Here is a 22,037-nt window from a genome sequence, read left to right on the forward strand (position 1 = left end):
GTATGCAACATAACAAACTGACTTACAGAGACAACAGGTGAGGAGGACCCTGCTCAAACGAGCTAACTTTTATTTGAGTATTTTACTCATCTACAAATGTTAATGAAAAAAACAGCTAAACAGATTGTCCTGAGTTTAGAAATAACCAATGTTTTTATTTTTTACATTCATTTTTGTCACTAAATTGTCACTAACAGTATGCATTTCTGTAACATGCCGGCCATGTCAATTGTCTGCATTACAAACACTGTAACTTAAGTTTGCAATGTGCTCTGTGTGTGTGACAGCATGGATGTGTACGTGTGTGTGAGCATGGATGTCTACGTGTGTGAGCATGGATGTCTACGTGTGTGTGTGAGCATGGATGTGTATATGTGTGTGTGAGCATGGATATGTACGTGTGTGTGTGTGAGCATGGATGTGTATATGTATGTGTGTGTGTGTGAGCATGGATGTGTACGTGTGTATGTGTGTGTGTCTTCTTTCCATAGACTACAGGGTATTAGCCATTAAGTATGAGAAAACCCCAAAACAGAAAAAGAGCTTTAGCTGTGTAACAGAGTGGACATTATCAAATTAAGAGCAGGGTAGACGTAAATAAAAGAGATAATGTTAGAAAGACACCCATTAACGGTAAACGTCTCCGTGCGGTCTATTCCCTACCTTGTTCTGTCAGACCCCTGTTTACTTACTCTTACTGCAAACACTCGCTAAATACCCACCAGAGACGCATACAGCCCACCACTCTAATACCCTCCCTTCCTCCTGAAATCATCTGCCCTCCACCACTTTGGGATTTCCACACCACCCTATCTACAATCAAATCATCCTCACGCAAGCAGTCCGTCTCATTCCCCGAAGAGAGTGTAAGCTCACAGGAGCAGGGCTCTCTTCCCGTTCTGTGCCCGTATATCGTAACGTCTATTAATCGTATCGGGATGTCATTGTGTTCTGCTGCCTTGATTGATTTATTGAAGGTAAATAAAGAGTTAGCATCCCAGGGACAAGCTTCTTACATCAGAGGGTCTTTTCCTATAAACTGGATTAAGCAGCCCCATAAAAAAGTAACTGATTGATTACCAGAAAACTGAAGAAAATTAACAGCACTTTTTGCAGCATGAAATTAACCTACTCCACGCTGCCTAAAACTAGCACATTCAAACTAAATCTTTTTTTTATTATGCTTTTTATATGGTTCGGATTTATGGCGTCAAAATGTTCATTATGATAAAACAACACGAAGCTGACAGTATAATAAGAAAAGGATGACGCTGCAGCACCTGCTCGTACAGATTACCTTTTGTGGATTCTCAAGTAGCGAAATGTTCCTTACAGGCAGCCGTAGTAGCGAATGCTTAGTGCGGTTGCGAAATGTCCTTTGGGAGGACCCGTAGTTGTAGTTCATGGCAATGAATGTGTATTTCCTCGTCAGTCTCCGTGTTTGTTCGGTGTGCAGCAGTTTAGTGTCTAGTAAAGCTGTCATGTGACTTATAATGGTATGTTTTTTGTGATTTTTATTTTCAAATATATCATGGATAACATTTAGTGTAACCATGAACAGATAAGTAAAGCCAGCTTTGAAGTTATAGTATGCACAAAAGGTCACAGGTGAATGACAACTGTTTACAAAATGCTTTAGAGCTTCAGGCAGGTGCAATTATTTAGTTTTTTAATATTTATAATTAATAAAAAAGTAATTGTTTTTGTGTAACACAGTAAAGCTGAAGATAGAGTCAGTTTGCCTTTTTGTTTCCAGACAGGGACATAACAATTCAGTTAGAACAAAGTAAAAGTAATCATATGTGATGCAGTAAGTAAGCGTTTCGTCGTATGTCATTCATATAATAAATGGGTTCATCCTGTATCTCTGACCGATGAGTCTGCACGCATCTGTATACACGTTATCAGTTTGTTACATATTATTATGTACATGTAAAGCCCCAGATGGCCCCAAAACTTACCCTCAGATAGAGAGGCAAGCCAAGAATTGATTTAAGAAGCGCAAACATTGCTATTCTTCTACTAACCAAATGGATAAATAACACTTTTATTACTCTAGTTAAATGACTCATCGTTTCTGCTTTAGATGAGTAAAGTGTGTGCTGTGTTCGGAGGATCCAGGGGGATAGGGAAAGCGGTTGCAAGGTTACTGGTACAAAAGGACTATAAAGTGGCGATTATCTCCAGAAATTTGGAAGTAGCAAAAGCCGCAGCAGAAGAGGTTGGCGGTAAGTGGAAATACAGTCGCTTTTCTTTATGTGCGTTTGCAATTAACTTCATACCCCCACAGCTCGGTGGTACTAGAGCATTGTTTGGGGCATCAATGAGTTGTACCCTGTTATCTTCAGTCTGCTTCTTGGATTTAGGAATTTTATTTAACGTATGGTCTATGAAGTTGATTATCACTTCTAAGAAATCATACAGCTGTTAACCCCCACCCAATACCTTCTTGTCTGTGTGTTTATTTGCAGCCCCCCTGGCTCTTAGCTGTGACATCGCCAAAGAAGAAGAGGTTCAGAGCACATTTAAGGAGATTGTGAAACACGTGGGTCCTGTTAAGTATCTTGTTAACGCTGCAGGTATTAATAGGTGAGTTCTCTGTAGCCTAAAGTGTGGTCACCGTATACATTAATGGTTTTGATGGGGACCAACTGTTCCCTAACAAAGGGTTAAACCTGACTCACTGTAGGAACATATAGTGCAACATATTGTATGTCCTTGTGTTACACGAGTTTAAGATTGTATTTAGACAAAAACATTTTAGAAGATGTTTCACTTCCTAACACAACAACCTATCAGTGCTTACTTTTGCGCCTTGCGACAATTAACGTTCCTGGCAAAATTTATGAATGAAATAAAAATTTCCTTGATTCAGGAATTATTTCTGGGAAGTGTTTTGACATTCAGCAGTTCTAGGAATGTTTTAGTTACAATCAAGACAATAATTGACAGACTTAGACAAACCGATACATTAGGTGGAGAGAGCCCTGCTCACAATCTTGAGGGACAATATACAAAATTTATAATAGTGGTACTCCTCCTCTTGAACTACTTGACTTGGATCCATTCTTGATTAACTTAATGTGTGTGTTGAAGCCAACGCCAAGGAAAGAGTTACAAAATTGGCATTGGGATTGATTGGAAATTATTTGGAGGTGAATAGTTAAATTATCTTAGGGTTGTATTCGCTAAAGTCTTGATTGCTGGAGTCCGCAGATGTAGTTGTTTATCTAAACTATATACAAACAATTTTATGAATTTAGTTAACATACAATCATAGCACAACAGATAAATATATGGTTCGTTATGAGAAATAACTCTTAATTGTGCAAAGGATCAGAAAACAGTGTAATTCTTCTAAAAGTAGACTTTATAATACTTGCTGTGACACATAACCCCACAAAGTGGTGATTTGTATACACATAAAGCATACAACTCTGACTTTGTATACAAACTGTTTATGGTTGAAAGTGCTGGCTTGGTAACGTTGAAGGCATCTGGCTTCCATTGTTCTGATCCGGATGTAACACACAGTTTTATTGAGTGTGTTTTCTCTGCGATAGAGATGGGCTGTTGCTGAGGAGCACATGTGAGGACGTCCTGTCTCAGATCACCGTTAATCTCATAGGGCCAATCCAGACATGTAAAGTGGCCATCAGAGGAATGGTCCAGCAACAGGGAGGAGCCATTGTCAACATAGGTAAGATGCATGATGGCGGCCAGTAACAAGGATACGAAACACGCAAACATTTCAGTTTTATCTTTATAGAAGTTTTTTACTGTGGAAATGTTATTGTCTTGCCTTAATTCTGTCTGAAAACACTCGATTAGATATCATCTATCAACCAAAGTAGAGTTTATACGCGTGGAGGAGGCCTGGGTAGACTGGGAAAACTTCTTGTATTTATAATAGAGATGAGATTGTATACAAAATAGAGTTTTAAATTGAACATGTGAAGAATGTAAATTAAAGCACTCCCTGGGTTAACACGCATTGTTCCAAAACCACCAAAAACAATAAAGGAATTACCTGACTCAAGAGAGGTTGCCCTGTTGTGAGAAAATGGTTCCCTGTTGAAATCAATGGCCGCACTTTCCACACATGCATATGGGGTCCCCCAGCTTTCGCCAAACCAATGGGGGGGTCAAATGCATTTGGGGGATTCTGCAAAGTGCCTCCCATGCATTTGCAAAATAGACAACTTATCTTATGTGTGTTAAAGTGCATGTGATGGTTGGAGTGTCGCTATTAATGCCTTGGCCCTAGGCTTATCTGAGGGGCCCATTTTACTTGTCCCTTGGACCCATCAACGGCTGGCAGGGACATGCCACGGCTGTGGTGGAGGTCTGTGCGGACAGAAGTGGTGCTCGTTTGATAATGTGCAAGTATTATCATTACACCAAGTCATGGAGAGTTGTGGTGAAGAAGACATGAATGGTACCCTGTCTTATTGCAGCATCTGGTGTGACCCTGAGTAAGAAACATTAATACTAATAAATACTAAGTAAATATATCAATTAGAATCCCTACAAAAATATCATATATAAAACATAACTTTTAATAAATCCCCTAAAATAATTAATGAACAAAGGTAATCCTAACAATTTATGGATGCTGGCAGTGAAAGTGTTAAAAACCCACTGGTATAAAAAAGTTGTGTAACTATTTCAGGGCAAAACCACCTGCAGCTAGTGATTATATACATAGGGATGGGGATTTCTAAACTCTCTTTTTCATAGAAAGATCAGGTTTTAGCCCATTTTCATTGCTAAATAACTAGATGAACCGCCAGTAATTCATTAAAAAGCGGGGCGGTTTGACAGACACTCATTCCCCGAGGGGACGCGGGGGGAAGTTTGCTTTCAGTGTGGCCACAAATAACACGTTCCTTAATTATTTTAGGGGAATTAATTATTTAAAAAAAAACACTAAAAAGACTGTAAGGGTCTGGCACTGCTATATGTTTTATTTTTGGGCTGCTTCTACTCTATTCACTAATTATCTATGGTTTATTTCAGTGTAAATATAGAATGTATAGCCTTTGCCGGTAAATCTCCTGCATCCACTAGATGGCACAAACTAATAGCGAAGTGAATCAGTTCACCCCATATCACGGATAGCTCATTGCACAAGGCCAAAGAAATCATTGCCATAAATCTCCAGAAAGAACAATCGACACTGCTGACTCTTTACAAGCTCTAACCAACCCGTCGGGATAACCCACACCAGGCTAGCGTTGGCCCGTTGCTGTGTAAAGATTGTCCTTGACCGTGCACACGTGTTTATACAGTCGGGAAATCTATTAAATTTCCACCCCCCCTATAATTCTTACCATGGTGAATATATGAATGCACACATGTATGTCGCATTTGTCACAGCGATTTACACCCTGCATACCAGCTGGCTATGAAGAAGAAGTTCTGTGTGCTACATAAACCTTTGTATCTGTGAAATTAAAATAACAACTATATGATTATTAGAAAAACCCGAATTTATTAAAGAAAGGTTATCTTCTTTTTGTCCGGACTACATGGTTATTCCTCCCCATTATGTTATCGCTCATTGTTGGTTGGTCTGTGCTTTCATCAGCATAGATCTACACTGTCCTGCTCCAGCAGCTGCAGTCGGCAGAATGTTATATTATAATCCAATGCTCAGACTCGCAATGCGGAAGGGGCATGCATGTCTATACCTATGAAGGTATGGACCTTGGATCCTTCGGTCTTCTGCTCTGGGCCAGTCGGAGGGAGATCGCCCCAAATGTACCAGCACCCCAGCTCTCGTCTAAATACAACTCATGATAGAACTGACTTAACTTGATTGCTTCTACTTTCCTATGGTGTTTCTTGACTTCATATTACTGCAGGCAGTGTTGTTGGACACAAAGGGAATTCTGGCCAGAGCATTTATAGTGCCAGCAAGGAAGGATTGGTGGGTTTCTCCAAGTCTCTTGCTAAAGAAGTTGCCAGGAAGAACATTCGAGTCAATGTGGTTGCACCAGGTGAGCTTTTGTAATCAACACTTAAACCTGTTCTGAATGTGACTACAATCTACGTGATCCAGTAGTAGTATGTGTGATACATATGTATCAGACGATGGGATGTATTATTCTGTGTACATAGCTTTTATGCTTGGTGGACTAACCATTTTAGGTGACAGGTTCACTTTACATTCAAAGACATTTTGACATGTCTGTACTACATATTAAGGATTCAAAAACTGACATACCCAACCTCCTTTTGTGTATGTCTCAGACACCTCATTTGGGATAGATGTATTTTGCTTATTTTACTGCATAATTGAAGATGAGAACCCTAGCTGCTCTAACTGATCTCTATTACATTTCAAGGATTCATTTGCACGGATATGACATCACACCTGCAGGAAGATGGGCTGGCCAAAGGCATCCCGCTGGGCCGATTTGGAGAGACAGAAGACGTTGCGCAAACAGTAGCATTCTTGTTTGAGGCCTCATACATCACCGGCCATGTGTTAGTGGTCGACGGTGGATTACAGCTACAGTTTTAAGAAGCACCGTCATTAATCCGTATATGACAAAAATGGAAATAATCCTCATAGCGACTATGGATTCTTTCCCCACATGGTTAATGTGGTCCTTAATTTCACATACAAAGTGACATCACGTGCTGTCTCTGCCGCATGTGTGAACTGCCTAATGTCCTTCAATGATTGGTATAAGAAAGGAATAATGTATTACTATATTTCAAATTATAATATATGTGTGGCTATTCGATGGAATATATGAGTGGTATATATAAAACTATTACAAAACACTGTTGTGTTACAGCAGGCAGCCTAGGTGTCTACACAACATTAACTCATCAGCCCAGGTGGTCCAACACTATCATACTATACTCAAAGAAGGTCAATCATTTTTAAGTTTTCTATTGTCATATAGATGACTGAGTACATGAATGAAACAAAGCATTTAATGCATCAAATTCCATGCTTTTCCATTCTCATTCACGTGCAATGTATAACCTGGGGGTAAGGCCATATTGCTTTGGGTGCTATAGGCTATTTGCCCTCTGTCTGTGTTGCTTACATTGGTTTTGGTGAGATCATTTTGAAGTCATATTTTGAGGAAGTCAGAACAAATAGCACCATTTGGTGAATGTTTGGATTTATTTTAGAAGTGATCAAACATGAGGTTAACGTTCCTCTCAGAAATCTAATAAAAGTGATTGAGTTCTGGTGTTTGATAAGCTTCATAAACCATTAGGTATGAACATAGGTAGAAATTTTGGGACAGGAGTCATTCGGGGATCTGCAGGCCAGTCTCTCTTTAGCTATGAGAAAGACACCAGGCAGAGCAGCCTGGTGGGACCCATTGAGAAGAACACGAACGCTCCTCTAGAGTTTGCCAAGAGAGATCTAGAACAGCATTCATAATTATTATTAGCATTAATTCTTTTTATTGTTCCTAATGATTCATTAAATTGTATGTGTGCATTTCGACACATTTATAATGCTAATCACATATGTATGCTAAACGGCATATTTGACGTATATGATGCTAATGTCCGGAGGTTTAAAATATATATGTTAAAGTTGTGTTTCAGTCTCAGTGGGATGTGGACGTGTTAAGAGCTAGTTAAGCTTAATTGAACCTAACAATTCAACTACTTTGATCCCAGTGGGTTGGCGGGGTGTTTGCTTTGATCTGCTTAGACAACCAGTCATTTTTAATTGAAAATGACATTAGTTGTGAGGAGATACAAAGTAACACGTGATAAACATGTACATGAGGTTGAGCAGTTAGCGCGTTACTTGCTTGTCTGCTCTGGACGTTAAATCTGCTGGCGTGCAGAAGCCACCTGGATCTTGAACCAAATATTAAGGGCTCTGTCGCTTAGCAAGGATCCGCTCAGATAATCACATCGGCAATAATCTGTTTCAGAAAACTTGGCTCATAGTTTCACAAGACGAAGAAAATATTAATGGCTTTTGTTAAACGGAAATTCTAAGGGTTATGATCGTGTACACATACAATCTTCGCTTTGCCCATAAATGACAAATTCCATGGGAAAAAAAAACCTTGTGCGAAGAATAAATTGTTTGAAGAAACAATCTTTTATTTAAACTCCTTGCATAGCAATTGTCATAAAAACCTTCCCCACAAAAGTACATTTGTCCTCGTTATTTAACGTATGTTGATGTTAAACTCCAAATGGTTTCAGCTCATTACATAAGCCAACAGATGGAGGCCCTTTATATAAATACAGATAATTGATGGAATAACAACGTGGGTGAAAATGAACCATTACCTAAATAACAAGTCACATCGATAGAGGTGTTTGGCAGATGATACAAGACAAGCGCTTCTTTAGAATTATGATAGGAAAGCAATGTAGCCCATGTTTAACTAAGCAGTGAAATTCTAGTCGAGATGCAAGCGACATTCGTCCATGTTCACAAACACCCTCCGGCCCTTCAATCTGAAATCTGGGCAACTTGCTCCTTCTTCACGGCTGAATACGATCGCTTGCCATATATAGGCGTTTATGGTTATGGCGTATGGTATATAAGTCTTAAATGCACCGAGGATAACTGCGTTTAATCAATCAGCACCAAAAACTGTATTACGCTATTGCACTACAATAAAAGGGTAAAGAATTAACTTGTATAAAAAAAAAAGCCACTAATGTATATCCCTACATCAATACATACAGTGAATTATATATGTGTAAAAAAAAAAGATACATATGTTGTATAGCTGAGATAAAACAGGTCAATACTTAATATAAATAATGATGTGTGCTTCATACAAGGAATACAGTGTCTTCCTTTCTAGGCAAATTACTGCCGTACCATCTGTATTGTTATATATCTTTTTTTTTGTGTTATGTGTATTGTTTATAAAGCAATGGTTTCCACAAACTGCTCCAGGGATGCAATTATGCTACTTCTGTGATAACCGAAGAAAACCAATTGTGTCCTCACAAACCTGAATCCTGCTTTACACCAGGTGGCAGCAAATCCAGTCCTAGCTTTGAATGGCATCCAGCCTTTCTTTTCCAGGTGGCATGAACAAACTAGTAACAGCTTTAGTGCAGATAAATCCCAACTCCGCTTGCTTTTAGTAAAAGTGGTGCCAGCTTCATAATAATAGCGAACAAGCCACGCTCCTTATATACAGCTGAGCTGCAAATCTGGGCCAGTTTTTGTGAACTTTTTGGCACGTTTATTTTCTGATGTAGAAATTGGCAGTGACGTTTGGTAAGAGGTAGTTTACAGATGGGTAGTTGCTGACACGCATCTATTACTTTACTATTGAGTGGATCGTTCCCTTTCTTGAACAGTTGAAATGTCTTTAGGCAGGATCTGGTATGGACATTGTGGGCTCCAGAAGGCAATCTGCACCCTAGCTTGATTTTCAACAGCCCACTCGGCTTTTTTGGAGACCAATTTAAGTGACCTCAGGGAGATTTGGATCATTATTCTATTCCTTAAATGGGATCCCAGAACAGCGCAGCTGCAAGGAGTGAAGGACAGCTGCCTGCTTCGAGGTTCTAAAGGACCACTAAGCCCTTCCGTTTCTCACCAGTCATCTCAATAACTGCATTCTTGCTAAGCATTTGTGCTATTTCAAGACTTGTTACCATTTGTCATGGCAATCATTTAGCTACCTACCCTGTGTTAACCTTATCAGTGATGCTAGGTGGGCTTGTGACGATTCCACAGAAAGGTTCTGCCATTTAGTAATCACCAAGAAGTCTAGGTTTGTGTAGTGTAAAGCACGTGACCTGTTTATTGAAACACTGCTTTCCAACCCTCTGCTATGAATGTGCAACTTTCCAAACATTTAGTATGTAAACAGAATCTGCTAATATCTAGTCCACCATCTGCACTTTCGTTAAGCACCTACTGAATTACATCCGGCCCCCGTCTACGTTATTATTTCCTGGTCACACCAAGGATTTTGTGTCTGGCCATATGTTAATACGTACTTCTAGAAGAAGAAGAAAAAAGCCTGTGGTTTATTGGGCTTCGGGAACACACAGGTATTTTACTGACCTCATCTATCATTAGTATGCGTTAGAAGAACGCAGGCCACCCTTGGAAGTCAACGCATTCATGGACATCTGTGAACATCCTGATTTCCTGCCTTTCTTGTGTTTTACAGACCACTCTCTGTGGCTCAGGTGTTAATTTGACTTTGGTTTTGTGATTTAGAAGGTTTCGCCGGTGAATAAACAAATGCATAACAAAAACCTTAAACTATATAGGCACATTTCAGCCTCCTAAATGCCACAAAGTGCGCTATTAATATTTCCAAGCAAACAATTAGGGGTGTGAGAAGAGAAAAGCACAAGAAGGTTATTAAAAGCTGTTAACATCTACAGCCCTGTGAACTGTTGTGTGTCCCGACAGCTGGACAGCATCCTAGACGCACGTTTCCTTTACAGTTACAATAACGAAAATGCAATTCATACCCCAAACAAGGCATACTGATACTTACTGAGCACATAGCGATTCACCACCAATCATGACATTAAAATAAAAAACATACTTTTGGTGCCTAAACACTCCAACATAAAACATTTCAAACTTTTACCCTCAATGGCTAAAAAGGCACTGGCGAGTCCAAGAAATCTTGCATCCTTAAGGAGTTTTGGTACAAATTTGCGTAACAGGTAAGAAAGCTTTGTTTTTAGAGCAGTGAGTGATATGTTAGTGCCATGGATACATCAGATTTTTTTTCCCTCCTTTGTTATTTTCTAGTCTGTTACACACATAGTTAATATGCTGTTTAACATGTTCTTATCAGTTTAGCCCAAGGCGTGTCTGATCTGTTACACGGTGTGAGAACACTGCCAGCCGTCAGCTGAGGCTTCCCATGTTTTCCCCTTGTGGCAGCTACAGAAAAGTCCTAGTCTCCAATCTACAGGTCGTCGCTCTCAATCAGTGCAGGGTGCAGGTGCACGGGGTTCGCTTCTGGCAGAAAAGCTGCTTTGATGTCCAGCCCTTGGTCAGAAAGTGCCGCGTATCGACTGGTTGATGGCCGGACTTTCCTTGTCTTGGGAGCTTGCTGTTGCCACTGAGCTGAGTAGGAAAAAAACCCACAAAACTTCAGAAAGGAGAAGCACTACAGCATACGTCGTCTTCTGATATCTTTGGTTATATTTTAAACACTTGGCTTTCATTCATTTTATTTAGTCAAGAACTAGGAGAAAGTCTTGATTTAATAACGTGTGAAATGGAGAGACTTCTCTCACTTGTGAAGCCTTTTTATATGGTTTGCATAAAAACCAAGAGAGATGCAGGTTAGGGATGCTGGCATCAAGCTACTGCTTTGTTCTTAATGTGTCTTTTTGTTTAGGGAAACAATACAGTCCTTATGTCTATTAGTCCACAGTATATAAATGGTTGTATACTTACTATGTACATCAAGTCTTGCAGTACAAGACACAATGCCAGCCTCGTTCTTTGCTGAAACGGTGTACCAGCCAGCATCTTCTTTTGTGGTACCCTGGATCAGTAGGCAGAGGTATCCATAGTTATCTTGATGCATGCTGTGAGAAGAAAGACCCCGGTTATTGTAAGAGCCATTGTGTCACAATGTTTGTGTACTTGTATTAGTATTCTAAGAAGCCATTGGTAAATACAAATAAGAATTCATGAAGGAAGAAAAGCAAAATGATAACGTTAACAACCTGACTCTCTCGGTGTTGTAAGTCAGTGAATCGTTCTCCTTCTTCCAGAAGATCTGTGGTGGGGGGCTTCCCGACACACGGCACTCCAGTCTGACGGGGTATCCTTCCGTTACCCCTGTGTTTTGGAGCTTCTCCACGAACACAGGGGGTTTGTGGGCATCTTTAGCTGCATGATTACAAAGTACAGTAGAGTTAAAACCATAGTCAACTGAGGAAACATACATATCTTTCCATTAAACTCTACTTTATCATTAAATATAATGCTAAGCGCTGTTATGTTGGCGCATAAACAGAAGCCGTAGGAACTCATCAGCTGTACTCTGCAGCTATACATGGGCTAAGCATTGAACTTTATGCCTTCCAGCAGGCCGACGCTATCTCGTTTAGCCTGGTTATATCTGTTTGCTGACAACACCCTCGCGAGAACTGTACCTGCCGATTCTGAACTTTGGGTTTTGTGAATATTTCCCAAAATGTGCATACATTTTCTATTTGTGGCCCAGTGTCCTTATAGAGATGGCACCCGCCATGAATCGTGAAGCCAAGTGAGTCCAATGACAATGAAGACTTCTTTTGACTCTTATTGAATCCGTTCACAAAGTGCACACCTGCTCCTCTATTTCTGTTACCAGCATGTAACGCAAACAATTGGTGAGTCACGGAAAATGTACCCTTTATACTTACTGGGATTACTTAGAACTCTCTTCTAAGTACCGTATTTGCTCGATTATAAGACGACCCCGATTATAAGACGACCCCCCAAAATCAAAATATTAATTTAGGAAAAAAACAAAAAGCCTGAATATAAGACGACCCTATAGGAAAAAAAGTTTTACCAGTAAATATTAATTCATGTAAATATATTTTTTAAATTTCCTTTTATTTGCCAACCTGCCCCCCCCCCAGTTATGCCACTCTGCCCCCAGAAATGCTTTATACCCCCCTATTTGCCACTCTGCCCCATGATATGCCTTATACCCCTATATGCCACTCTGGCATATAGGGGGTTAAAAGGCATATCATGGGGCTGAGTGGCATATAGGGGGTTAAAATGCATTTCTGGAGGTATATATGCATATCATGGGGCTGAGTGGCATATAGGGGGTTAAAATGCATTTCTGGAGGTCCAGAAATGCATTTTAACCCCCTATATGCCACTCAGCCCCATGATATGCCTTTTAACCCAGCATGTACTGGCTGCCTTGGCTTGATAGGAGTGTGATTGCTGCTAACAGCAATCACACTCCTATCAAGCCAAGGCAGCCAGTACATGCTGGAACCTGGGGATGATAGTAGTGGGATTACAGCCTCCCTATGCCATGCTACAACCCCCACCCCCCTTACACATCCATGCTATCACACACAAACACACATTCACAAACATTTAAATACTCATTCATTCCATTAATCACACATACTTCACACATTAATCACACATACTTACCCAAAAACCCTCCCCCACCCCCTTACCTGAACTGCAGATCTCTCACTCGAAGACTTCTGCAGGGGACCGGCTGTACCAGCAACTTCTCTGGCCCCGCCCCCAGAGGAGGGAGGGGGAGATAGAGTTCTGTGAGGAAGCTACAAGCTTCCTGTCCTCCTGCTTCTAACGGAAGAGACGCTGCTCGCGACCGGTAAGCAGCATGGCCCCAGCCATTTTTTTGGGGTCTGATTAGAAGACGACCCCGATTATAAGACGAGGGGTATTTTTCAGAGCATTTGCTCTGGAAAAAACCTCGTCTTATAATCGAGCAAATACGGTACTTTTTTTTATTTAACCTAAACTAATCTAGCTTAATGTAGTTTATGATGTCCTTTTTACTGTTAGCTTTACTACAACATACTGTGTCTAGTAAAAAAAAACTTTCTGTAATGACTAACTTGTATTATTATTATTATCATATTTTAAACCTTCCAGGGTCTTAATATTAAGTGTTCAAAATGGAAGGTTTACAGCCCAACCTCAGAATAAAACATGTATTCTCCCCTGGAGGCTGAAACATGTAAGGATCTGTTTGACGCATCATTCACATTTTGAGTCTTTCCAATATTATTTATCGGTAGATATGGTGGTCTTGTAGGTACACAGGTGGACTGTACTAATGCCTATTTTGGAAATCCCTGGAGACACCAGGCTTCCCCCCCCCCATAATTTCAATATATAAAGGGTGTGTGATCACGGGACTGAAGTAAGAAAAAGTACAGTTTGCCTACATTGAACGTACCGACTAAATCAAACTTTCCAATTCATTCTCATGTACAACAAGGAAATATGAGTTTTCATCGCTCTTGTGGTAGGGATATAATTAATACAGGGTCACGGATCTGGCTGACAACAGCGAAGCATTAATATTGAAGGAGCGGCCATGTCTGCAAATCACTTTCCATACGCGGACACCTACGTTCCATTTGGGGTTATATTATGGTTGGGAAACCTGTGACCAGTAACATGTACTTAAAGAACAGCCATCACACCGTATTAATCAGGTTAAAGTTTTTTTTTTATACAAAATGCTAAATGAGACATCTGCTGAGGATCAACCTAAGACAATACTTTACACACTGGTACAAATTCAGCAAAGCCAAACACTTCACTTATGAAGTTTACGTACATAAGCACGTTCATGCCGGTATAAGATTTTACTTTGTAATCTGCCTGTCTATTCTGCACGCTGAAAACATGGACAATGCTAAACCTCACCAAGAAGTTTTCTAAACACACGGAAAACCCTTCCAAGAAGCTTCTCCAAACAGACGACAAGCAGAGCTATTGCAAGGCTTTCCAGCCGGTGCGAACGTTGGACTTTGCCAAAAAAGGTCTTGAGGTGCCTATGTGCTGCTCTCCAGATCCGGCTACATTTTTCATGTGACCAGAAGTCATAAACCAAACGCACTAAAATAGCTGTGAGTTTTCAAGTTTATGCCAGAGAGTAATGGGGAGTCCCCAAACTCCTTCCATTAACCCGATGGAAATAGAACAGCCCTATCTGCCGTCCCCATGCCTATGGTTTCAAACTGAACACAAGGCTAGATTGTTCTCCGAGTAAAAAGAACTTGCTTTCCAAGAAAAACAGTTATGTGTGCTTCATTCATCAGTTATATTTCGGAAAAAGCTATGGTAATTGAGTCTGTTCCTAAGTCTGCCAATTAAAGATTATATTTAGGAATATTTACAAAGTGATAAACTGTTTGCGAGAGAAAACTTCAATATTACTCCACAGAGCCTCATTATAGGGGTTTTTGTGTTAGACACATTTTTTTTTATCGTGCTGACATTAACAAGACTTAAAATGTAGATCACAAGCGCAACAAAGCGAACAGAGGGACGGGAGAGGTGCATGTTTATGAGGTCACAGGTGCGGTACCTTTGGCAGGTTTAGCTTAATATAAGCTGAGTAGCATTAAAATGATGTATATGAGAGTATCGGAAACAGTGAGATGCCCATAAAACAATATATATGACACAGGATAAAGTTATGGCCTCATTTGCAAGTTGGGGAAAAGACTGCCTATAACGGAGAGTACAGATTAGATCTCAATGCCTTCTCGTTTTGTTACGCAACTTGTTCCACCCTTTCCTTTCACAGACTGGAAGATGTTTCATTAAAGGTACCTACCGGCAACAATGAGTTCCAGGCTGAATGAATTCTCCCCTGCACGGTTTGTGGCGACGCAGGTATATATTCCAGCGTCTCTTGTAGTTACAGGTTCGATCACCAATGAATGAATGCCGTTCTCTCGCACCAGCATTTTGTGAGAGGTATCTGGACGAATTGGTCTTCCGTTCAGCTGCCAGCTCAGGTCAGGTGTGGGCAGTCCACTGACCTACGGGTAAAACGTCTAACATTAGTACTCAGTATTACAGTATTAACACTAGGTGCTCAAGATACACTCAGGGTCCCCAGCTGTGTATCAGAAAAAAAACACCTGTCAATCAACATTTAAACAAGAATGTACGGGCAGTCGGAGTGCGGCCGATGGGTGGACCTGCACAAAAAAATACATATCAATCTGTGTAAGCAACAAATACTTTATTTCTACTCTGCTATATCTCGGGCATCTCGGGCTTGCACCATTCACTCTTGAAGATTATTAGTTGAGAATATGACATTAAGCCGCTTTAAGTGACAAAAGGCAAGGAAAACTAATTTCTCTTTCAACACAGTCCAGATCCATTACCTGGACTCCGCAATCTAAGCTTTGCTCAAATTTCCTTTCCCATGGGAAGTTCTCAAGAGAAGGAAAGAAACGTGGAGCTATTCTCTCTTTGAAGCATTACCTCATTACCCATGTGCCAATAATCCTTAAATTGCATACCAGTGATGTTTGAATTGCTTAATCCCTCCTATGTAGTATCAAAATGCTTGAGCTATCATGTGATATGATTTATGCCACCAGCCGTGTTTAAGCTTGAAGACAAATAAAGACGGACGGTTACCTATTGTGTAAATTACTCTTCTGCAAACACAAACTGGGATTTGTTGGAGAAAAAAAAGCTTCTGAGATCTACGGTGCTTGCCAAAAAAATGATGTTGACAAAAATCAGATCCCAAGCACTCTACAGGGAGCTTAAGAATGTGGGAAAACAGTAGTAATTCTAGAAAACATTTTGCACGGCAAGTAACATTAAAGGGAAGAGGCATCTAAAGCAAAAACATAGTTTGCATCATCCATAGTATAATTACATATGAAATAGGCGAGTCTGTGAATCAAGCCATATCTACATATTACATTTTGGCCAATACAGGAAAACCCCATTATCTATTATAGAAAAGAACTAATTGCCCAATGCTATTCAAATGATGGAACTAAATCCTATGATTCTACTGGTGCTACTAACACCGGTTGTTAACTTTAAACAAAAGTACTAAATAATAATAAAAACACCAATAATAATGCCACATTTATAAATTCTATACAAGTCCTGTATAATATAATTTGCATAGGAACCTTGGCTTGATTGAAATTGCTTGATTGACTGGTACAAACATTTCACTCTTAATCCATTTTTGGATGCTTTAATAGCATTGATGTTTACTGTGATCCCTACCTTGCAGTCCATTCTGCAGAGCTTCCCTTCTTGAACAATGAGATCACCGGGAGCCTGCAGGAAGTGCGGACGGAAGAATCTCTCCTGGATGGGTTCATTTTCATCTCCGCTATCTCTTGACCGTGATCTAGGTCTAGAAAAATATTAATGCTGTTTATTTGAACGTGACCAAATACGATCATGGGAGTCAACAATATGTAATAACACTGCATTCACAGCCAGATGAAACATTTTCATCCACCACCGAAGACCCAAGAGCAAGTGTTCTAATAAACAATATTCAAATGAATAAACATTACATATTAACACTATCCAAGTCCATACATTACACAAAGCTATAGTATGGTTTTGAAGGGGTGTAGTTTGTACTTACCTTCTCATGTGAGGCTGGGATATTGATGTACGTGCGCTCCGTCCTCTTTGGTTCACAGCCTGCACCATTAGCCTTCCTGTGCAACTTACTCTGCCCTGTAATAAATAAAACAGTAAGAGGCTACCAATGGTAAATCTACCTTCATGCGCGCCTTTTTTTTTCTTCAAGCCCAGAATCTTTTCTGGAATATGGTTGTCCAACTTTTAGAATGACAGTAGTACAATACTTAGAGACCTATGGCTGCCCAACACTGCCCAGTAGCAGGAACTACCAAATTATTGTTATTCTGCTCAGTTCATAGGCACTTAAGTGAATAAATGAGGATGTTGGGCAATAAGGCACTTACTGAATAGACACTGTATCTAATCAGAAGACAGTACACAAGCATTTACCTTTTAGAAAATAACATGGTCCCGTAGGCCGATAATCTCATCAAAGTTTTTTTTTTAACAACCATATTTGAAAGTCTTAAAATTACAATGTTTTCAGTAAAAACGTGGAAAGAATTATCATGAAAAGCCAGTGGGTCCCTAGGGACTGGAGTTTAATACCCCTGTTTACACATGGAAGTTTTAGAGTATTGTACTGCAAGTAATCTGCGTCCCATTGAAGATGACACATCCGACATAAAGAGAATAAATACCAAGCAGAACGGGGTGATTCTCTAAATAACCCATCACGCAGTTATGTATACACTTTGTGCTGGATGTTGTGTTTCCATCAGCACAGTTTAGTCTTGCTGTTAATTTATGAAAGAAGACGATGCAGGAATTGGCTGATATGTAAGCATATCCTTCTTGTTTTTCCCACTGTTGGTACATCACTGTCACATTAAAAGACGAACAATAAACAAAATAATTGCCGCATACATAAAGCGTTTTAATGAGAAACAAACACAACATCAGAATTCCAGAACAGTCAAAATAAACGCAATCCACACACAGACAAACCAGCATGTAAGAAATTAGAAGAAAAGTAGCATGACGTTCACCATAGGAACTACAAAACAGACCTTTGTGCCATTTGCAACCTAATTACAGAACCTCTTTCTTCTGTTTCAGGCATGAGCACATCCCTTGGTCTCACACAATGGAGGAAGCAGGGAAGGACTGAAAGATTTCCCCCTATTTCGGGGGTTTCTCTTTAAGCTTGTAAGGTTGCGAGCAGGGTTCTCTCCACCTAATGTATCGGTTTGTCTTAGTCTGTCAATTCTTGTCTTGTCAGACCCCTTGAATATATGTATTGTATTAAGCGCTGCGTAGATTGTTGGCACTATATAAATAAAATGAGCAGTGAGATCGGGCAGAGGGGGGCAGTGAGAAGGGGCAGAGAGAAGGGGCAGAGGTGGTAGATAGTGAGAAGGGGCAGAGGTGGTAGATAGTGAAAAGGGGCAGAGGTGGGAAAGGCAGTGAGAAGGGGCAGAGGTGGTAGTCCGCCCAGGGGCGTCAGAACACCTAAGGCCGGCTCTGATTATAAGGGAGCTACATGCGTGGATTTACGGTGATCCTGTAGAGAAGACTAACAAGTACGTCTTCAGACCCCTGTGGTTACGGCAGCCATCTTTAAACTTCCCCCAATTCATGTTTCACCAGCATCTTGGGAACTGTGTGGGTGGGAAGATGTCTGCAAAGATGGGTCAGCTCAAGCTGACCCCTTTTCCCACTTTGAAAAAATATATGGGAAAGAGGGCAATTAACCTTTATAACCCTGAGTCGCATAGCAGCGCCAGCAACATAACACAGCTCTGACGTTTACGGTCTTTTCTGTTGCAACGACTGGAGTTTGTTTGCCTCCAAAATAATCCCTTTGGTGTTCCAAACTTGGCGCTCAAGGTTTTGCTGCCTGAGCCGACACAGATTTAATTTCAGCTGGAAGAAATATATTAAAACATTCCCTTAATCTTTTATGTCGAAGAAATTGAGTTCTATAGTGGTTAATACCCGAAACGGCTTAAGCGGAGGAGACCTACAGGATCAGAATGAAAATTAAAGTGTAATCAAGTATAGCACAAAAGCCAACGAAGCAGAGAGAGAGATCTAAAGCTATGTAAATATCGAGACATTGTTTAAAATGTTTTTCTATTAATGAAACTTAACTAAGTGCTGAAAATGTACCGCTGGTTATATCAGGGCACACAGGGTATTGTGTTTAGAAAGGGGCATGAAAAACCTAAATGCGTTATGTTTGTGTTCCAACAAATAGGAACATTTAAATGATTTAAATTTTTTTCTATAACTAGGATCACCAACAGGTAGCTGAACTACAACAACCAATTCCCCGCTAGAACAGCATTATAATTGGGTTTATCAACTAAACGAATTTGCAGACAAGTTGCGATGAATATTTCTAGCATTGATTGAATACCCAATAGGGCCGAGCTGACTCTCCATTATTCATAGTTAAATTATTGAAATGACTCCAAGATCAAGAAATCTCCCTGTATACTCATCATCCAGGGGTAATTTTTCGGGTTAACCCTTCATAATGCATAGTGAACACAAGGAGTTAAAAGCTGTCTAACACAATTGCAGGCTCCTGGTTTAGCGATCAAACCACGCAGCGATTTAAGAAAGCTGCAGAGGTGCATGTTGGCTGTCATTAGAGTTTTCACCAAAAGTGAAATATTTCCATCTTTCGAATGCTAATTAATATCATCTGAATAAACAATTGAAAACAGGAGGCTATAAATGGGTAATAACGACACAACCACGCCATACTCGATGGCTTTTATATACTGTTAACATTTTCCGCCACTCTGCACCGTCTGCGTCGGCTGATGTATAGTTTGTTCTCCTCCAGAACTTAAACATAACAAGTTTGACACCAGACAACGCAGGCATTGTCTTGTGGAAGCTGTATAATTCACACAATTAAGATTCAGTTAATAACCTACTGTGTTGTAGCCAGTGGGAGAAACCACAGAGCAGTAAGGAGCGCCGTTCTCTGGTTACTCTCACTCCATAACACAGTATCTGTTTCTTCTACAACACGGAAGGGCCCTCAGCAACCATTACTCTTAACCATAAAGGCACAGAGGTGCTTTAGATAACATTAAGCTCTCCATCTGTGACTTAAAATATCTATGAGTTTTCAGGACTGGAAAGCTGGGGGAGTTTTTAGACTCAAGGATCAGAGTTAAAAATAAAAATAATGACCCAAAACAACAAACTAATAGTGAAATACTTAATGAAATACTCCCGAAGTGTAAGAAATATTTGTTCCCAAAATATCATAAATATTTCTGCAAGTCCCGATCACGCAGTCCACTAGTCAAATGCATTTTATTGGAGTTTATTATTCTCCAGTTTTTACTCTTTTGCCAAGTATCGAGGTGCCAGGTCCAACAGTTTTAGTATTGGAAGCCTTGGCCTGAAATATACATTGAGTAAAGCCATTTTTTATTTTATGGTAATCATTGTAAACATAGATCTGATAGACAGATAGATAGATGACATTAGATGCTTACCTAATAAATATTTTTACACCTTTGTAAGAAAACATCATTAACGCACCGCACCCTGATAATGCATTACAAATACTGCTGCGGCTGCTAATCAAGTGATGGCGGATTCCACAGGTTAACCCTTTGTTACGCGAATTAGTCATTGGCATGGGATTTTGGGCCTCATTACCTGTGGGTTTGCAGCCATGATAGTGTAATTCCCATCATCGTCAAGGGCCGCGGCTGAAGTATGGAGGGAGCAGGTCCCGTCCGGTTCCCTTTGAATCCTATAGTGCTCGCTTCTCACAGAGATTTGCTTCCCATCTTTGAACCAATATATCTGTGGTTGGGGAAAAAATGAAATTAAGCCTAGTTCATCTTGAAACGTCCTAGCTGCACACTAATAAGATGTAAAGTGCATGCCAGCGTATTCCCACAGCCCCGTAACAGCTGAATATTGAAGCAGATGGAAACGTAGTCCTCTCCAGATTAAAATATCAAACAAATGAACATGTCGGTCCGTAACCAAATGCTATTTTTAAACAAAAAAAGGTTTTAAGCACTGCCAAGAATGCTAATCTGTGAAAGGTTGCAAGGCATCCTGTATCTGTGGGCAGCTCATGCATTCCACACCGATGGTATAAAACAGCATGAAATCAGAGCCAGGAATCCAGACCCCTTCAAAGACAAGAACACTTAATATATGATCTAGTCTGTAGACAAGTCCATACATGAAAACAATCGATATTTGTATCACCTATGGTAAGTTCATACGTCTGTGATGATGTCAGTCATACAGATAGTATGCTCTTTATGAAAGCCTTGAGTTTTCCTGTCTAAATATTTGCTTGTATTAAGGGCGTCCTTCAAACATATGAATATATTGACCTCAACATGGGGTTTACCTGCCACCAGGAGCAGGGTGCCATGTGACAGGCGCTGTTTGCCTATGCTTTCACCATTGTCAGCTGGAACTGTCCCATTTTACTTCTTTTTTTTATTATAGACATCTGACCTCAAAGCAGTAAAGTGTATCCTCAATCTCAGCAGGCTAGTGACATCATAAACTGACATTGTTGTGATTAATACCAGCTATCTCCATATCACTTGTGCCTGTCCCTTTAGTACATTGTGTCTCCCGTTGGCCACGTAGTCATTGCCCCGTCCTCCTCCCAAGACTTTAACACGGCAAGTATAGCAGTTTCAGTCTCTATTGCTGCTGCTTAGCGGGTAGAAAGTTGATTTGGAGACAGCTATTTGCCTATATGCTCAATGGAGACAGATCAAAACCCGCAATCACATAGCCGACAAACCTTCTTTGCTCCCCTACACTTGGTTTAAGCTCCATCCACTCGGTGGCCTGCAATCTATGCAGTTGTTATGTGAATGCGCCATAGGTGCTGCATGCTATTTGCATCGTTTCAATAAAAACACAGTTGGCAGATATGTTAATGATTTTGTTTCCGTGTTTGCCACCACTTTGTATAACACCT

At 40.3% G+C, this 22,037-nt stretch overlaps 2 protein-coding genes across 2 annotated transcripts in view; one reads left to right on the forward strand and one right to left on the reverse strand.

The window, feature by feature from the left end:
* The first annotated feature begins 1,390 nt into the window (after positions 1 to 1,390).
* CBR4 (carbonyl reductase 4) lies at positions 1,391 to 6,760 on the forward strand. The gene is made up of 6 exons (XM_053459893.1): positions 1,391 to 1,496; positions 2,087 to 2,228; positions 2,472 to 2,589; positions 3,564 to 3,700; positions 5,868 to 6,002; positions 6,351 to 6,760. The coding sequence occupies exons 1-6, from the start codon at positions 1,494 to 1,496 to the stop codon at positions 6,527 to 6,529; spliced, it is 714 nt and encodes a 237-aa protein (XP_053315868.1). The 5' UTR covers positions 1,391 to 1,493; the 3' UTR covers positions 6,530 to 6,760.
* A 2,984-nt stretch (positions 6,761 to 9,744) lies between these two features.
* The window catches only part of PALLD (palladin, cytoskeletal associated protein), a 157,178-nt gene continuing 144,885 nt past the window's right edge, over positions 9,745 to 22,037 (reverse strand). Inside the window, exons 15-21 of the mRNA XM_053459905.1 lie at positions 20,735 to 20,884; positions 17,103 to 17,197; positions 16,730 to 16,862; positions 15,297 to 15,504; positions 11,680 to 11,845; positions 11,405 to 11,538; positions 9,745 to 11,068 (exon numbers count right to left, since the gene is read on the reverse strand). Of these exons, the coding sequence (XP_053315880.1) occupies positions 10,908 to 11,068; positions 11,405 to 11,538; positions 11,680 to 11,845; positions 15,297 to 15,504; positions 16,730 to 16,862; positions 17,103 to 17,197; positions 20,735 to 20,884 (1,047 nt within the window). The 3' untranslated portion in view covers positions 9,745 to 10,907. The remainder of the gene's footprint in view (positions 11,069 to 11,404; positions 11,539 to 11,679; positions 11,846 to 15,296; positions 15,505 to 16,729; positions 16,863 to 17,102; positions 17,198 to 20,734; positions 20,885 to 22,037) is intronic.

The sequence above is a fragment of the Spea bombifrons genome, chromosome 1 (genome assembly GCF_027358695.1).
Source record: "Spea bombifrons isolate aSpeBom1 chromosome 1, aSpeBom1.2.pri, whole genome shotgun sequence".
Lineage (NCBI taxonomy): Eukaryota > Metazoa > Chordata > Amphibia > Anura > Pelobatidae > Spea > Spea bombifrons.

Excerpts from the sequence above, each read along its gene's own strand:
- CBR4 (XM_053459893.1), top strand. Across the intron at positions 2,229-2,471 it reads CGCAGCAGAAGAGGTTGGCG|CCCCCCTGGCTCTTAGCTGT; the intron begins GTAAGTGGAAAT and ends GTTTATTTGCAG. Across the intron at positions 6,003-6,350 it reads AGTCAATGTGGTTGCACCAG|GATTCATTTGCACGGATATG; the intron begins GTGAGCTTTTGT and ends TTACATTTCAAG.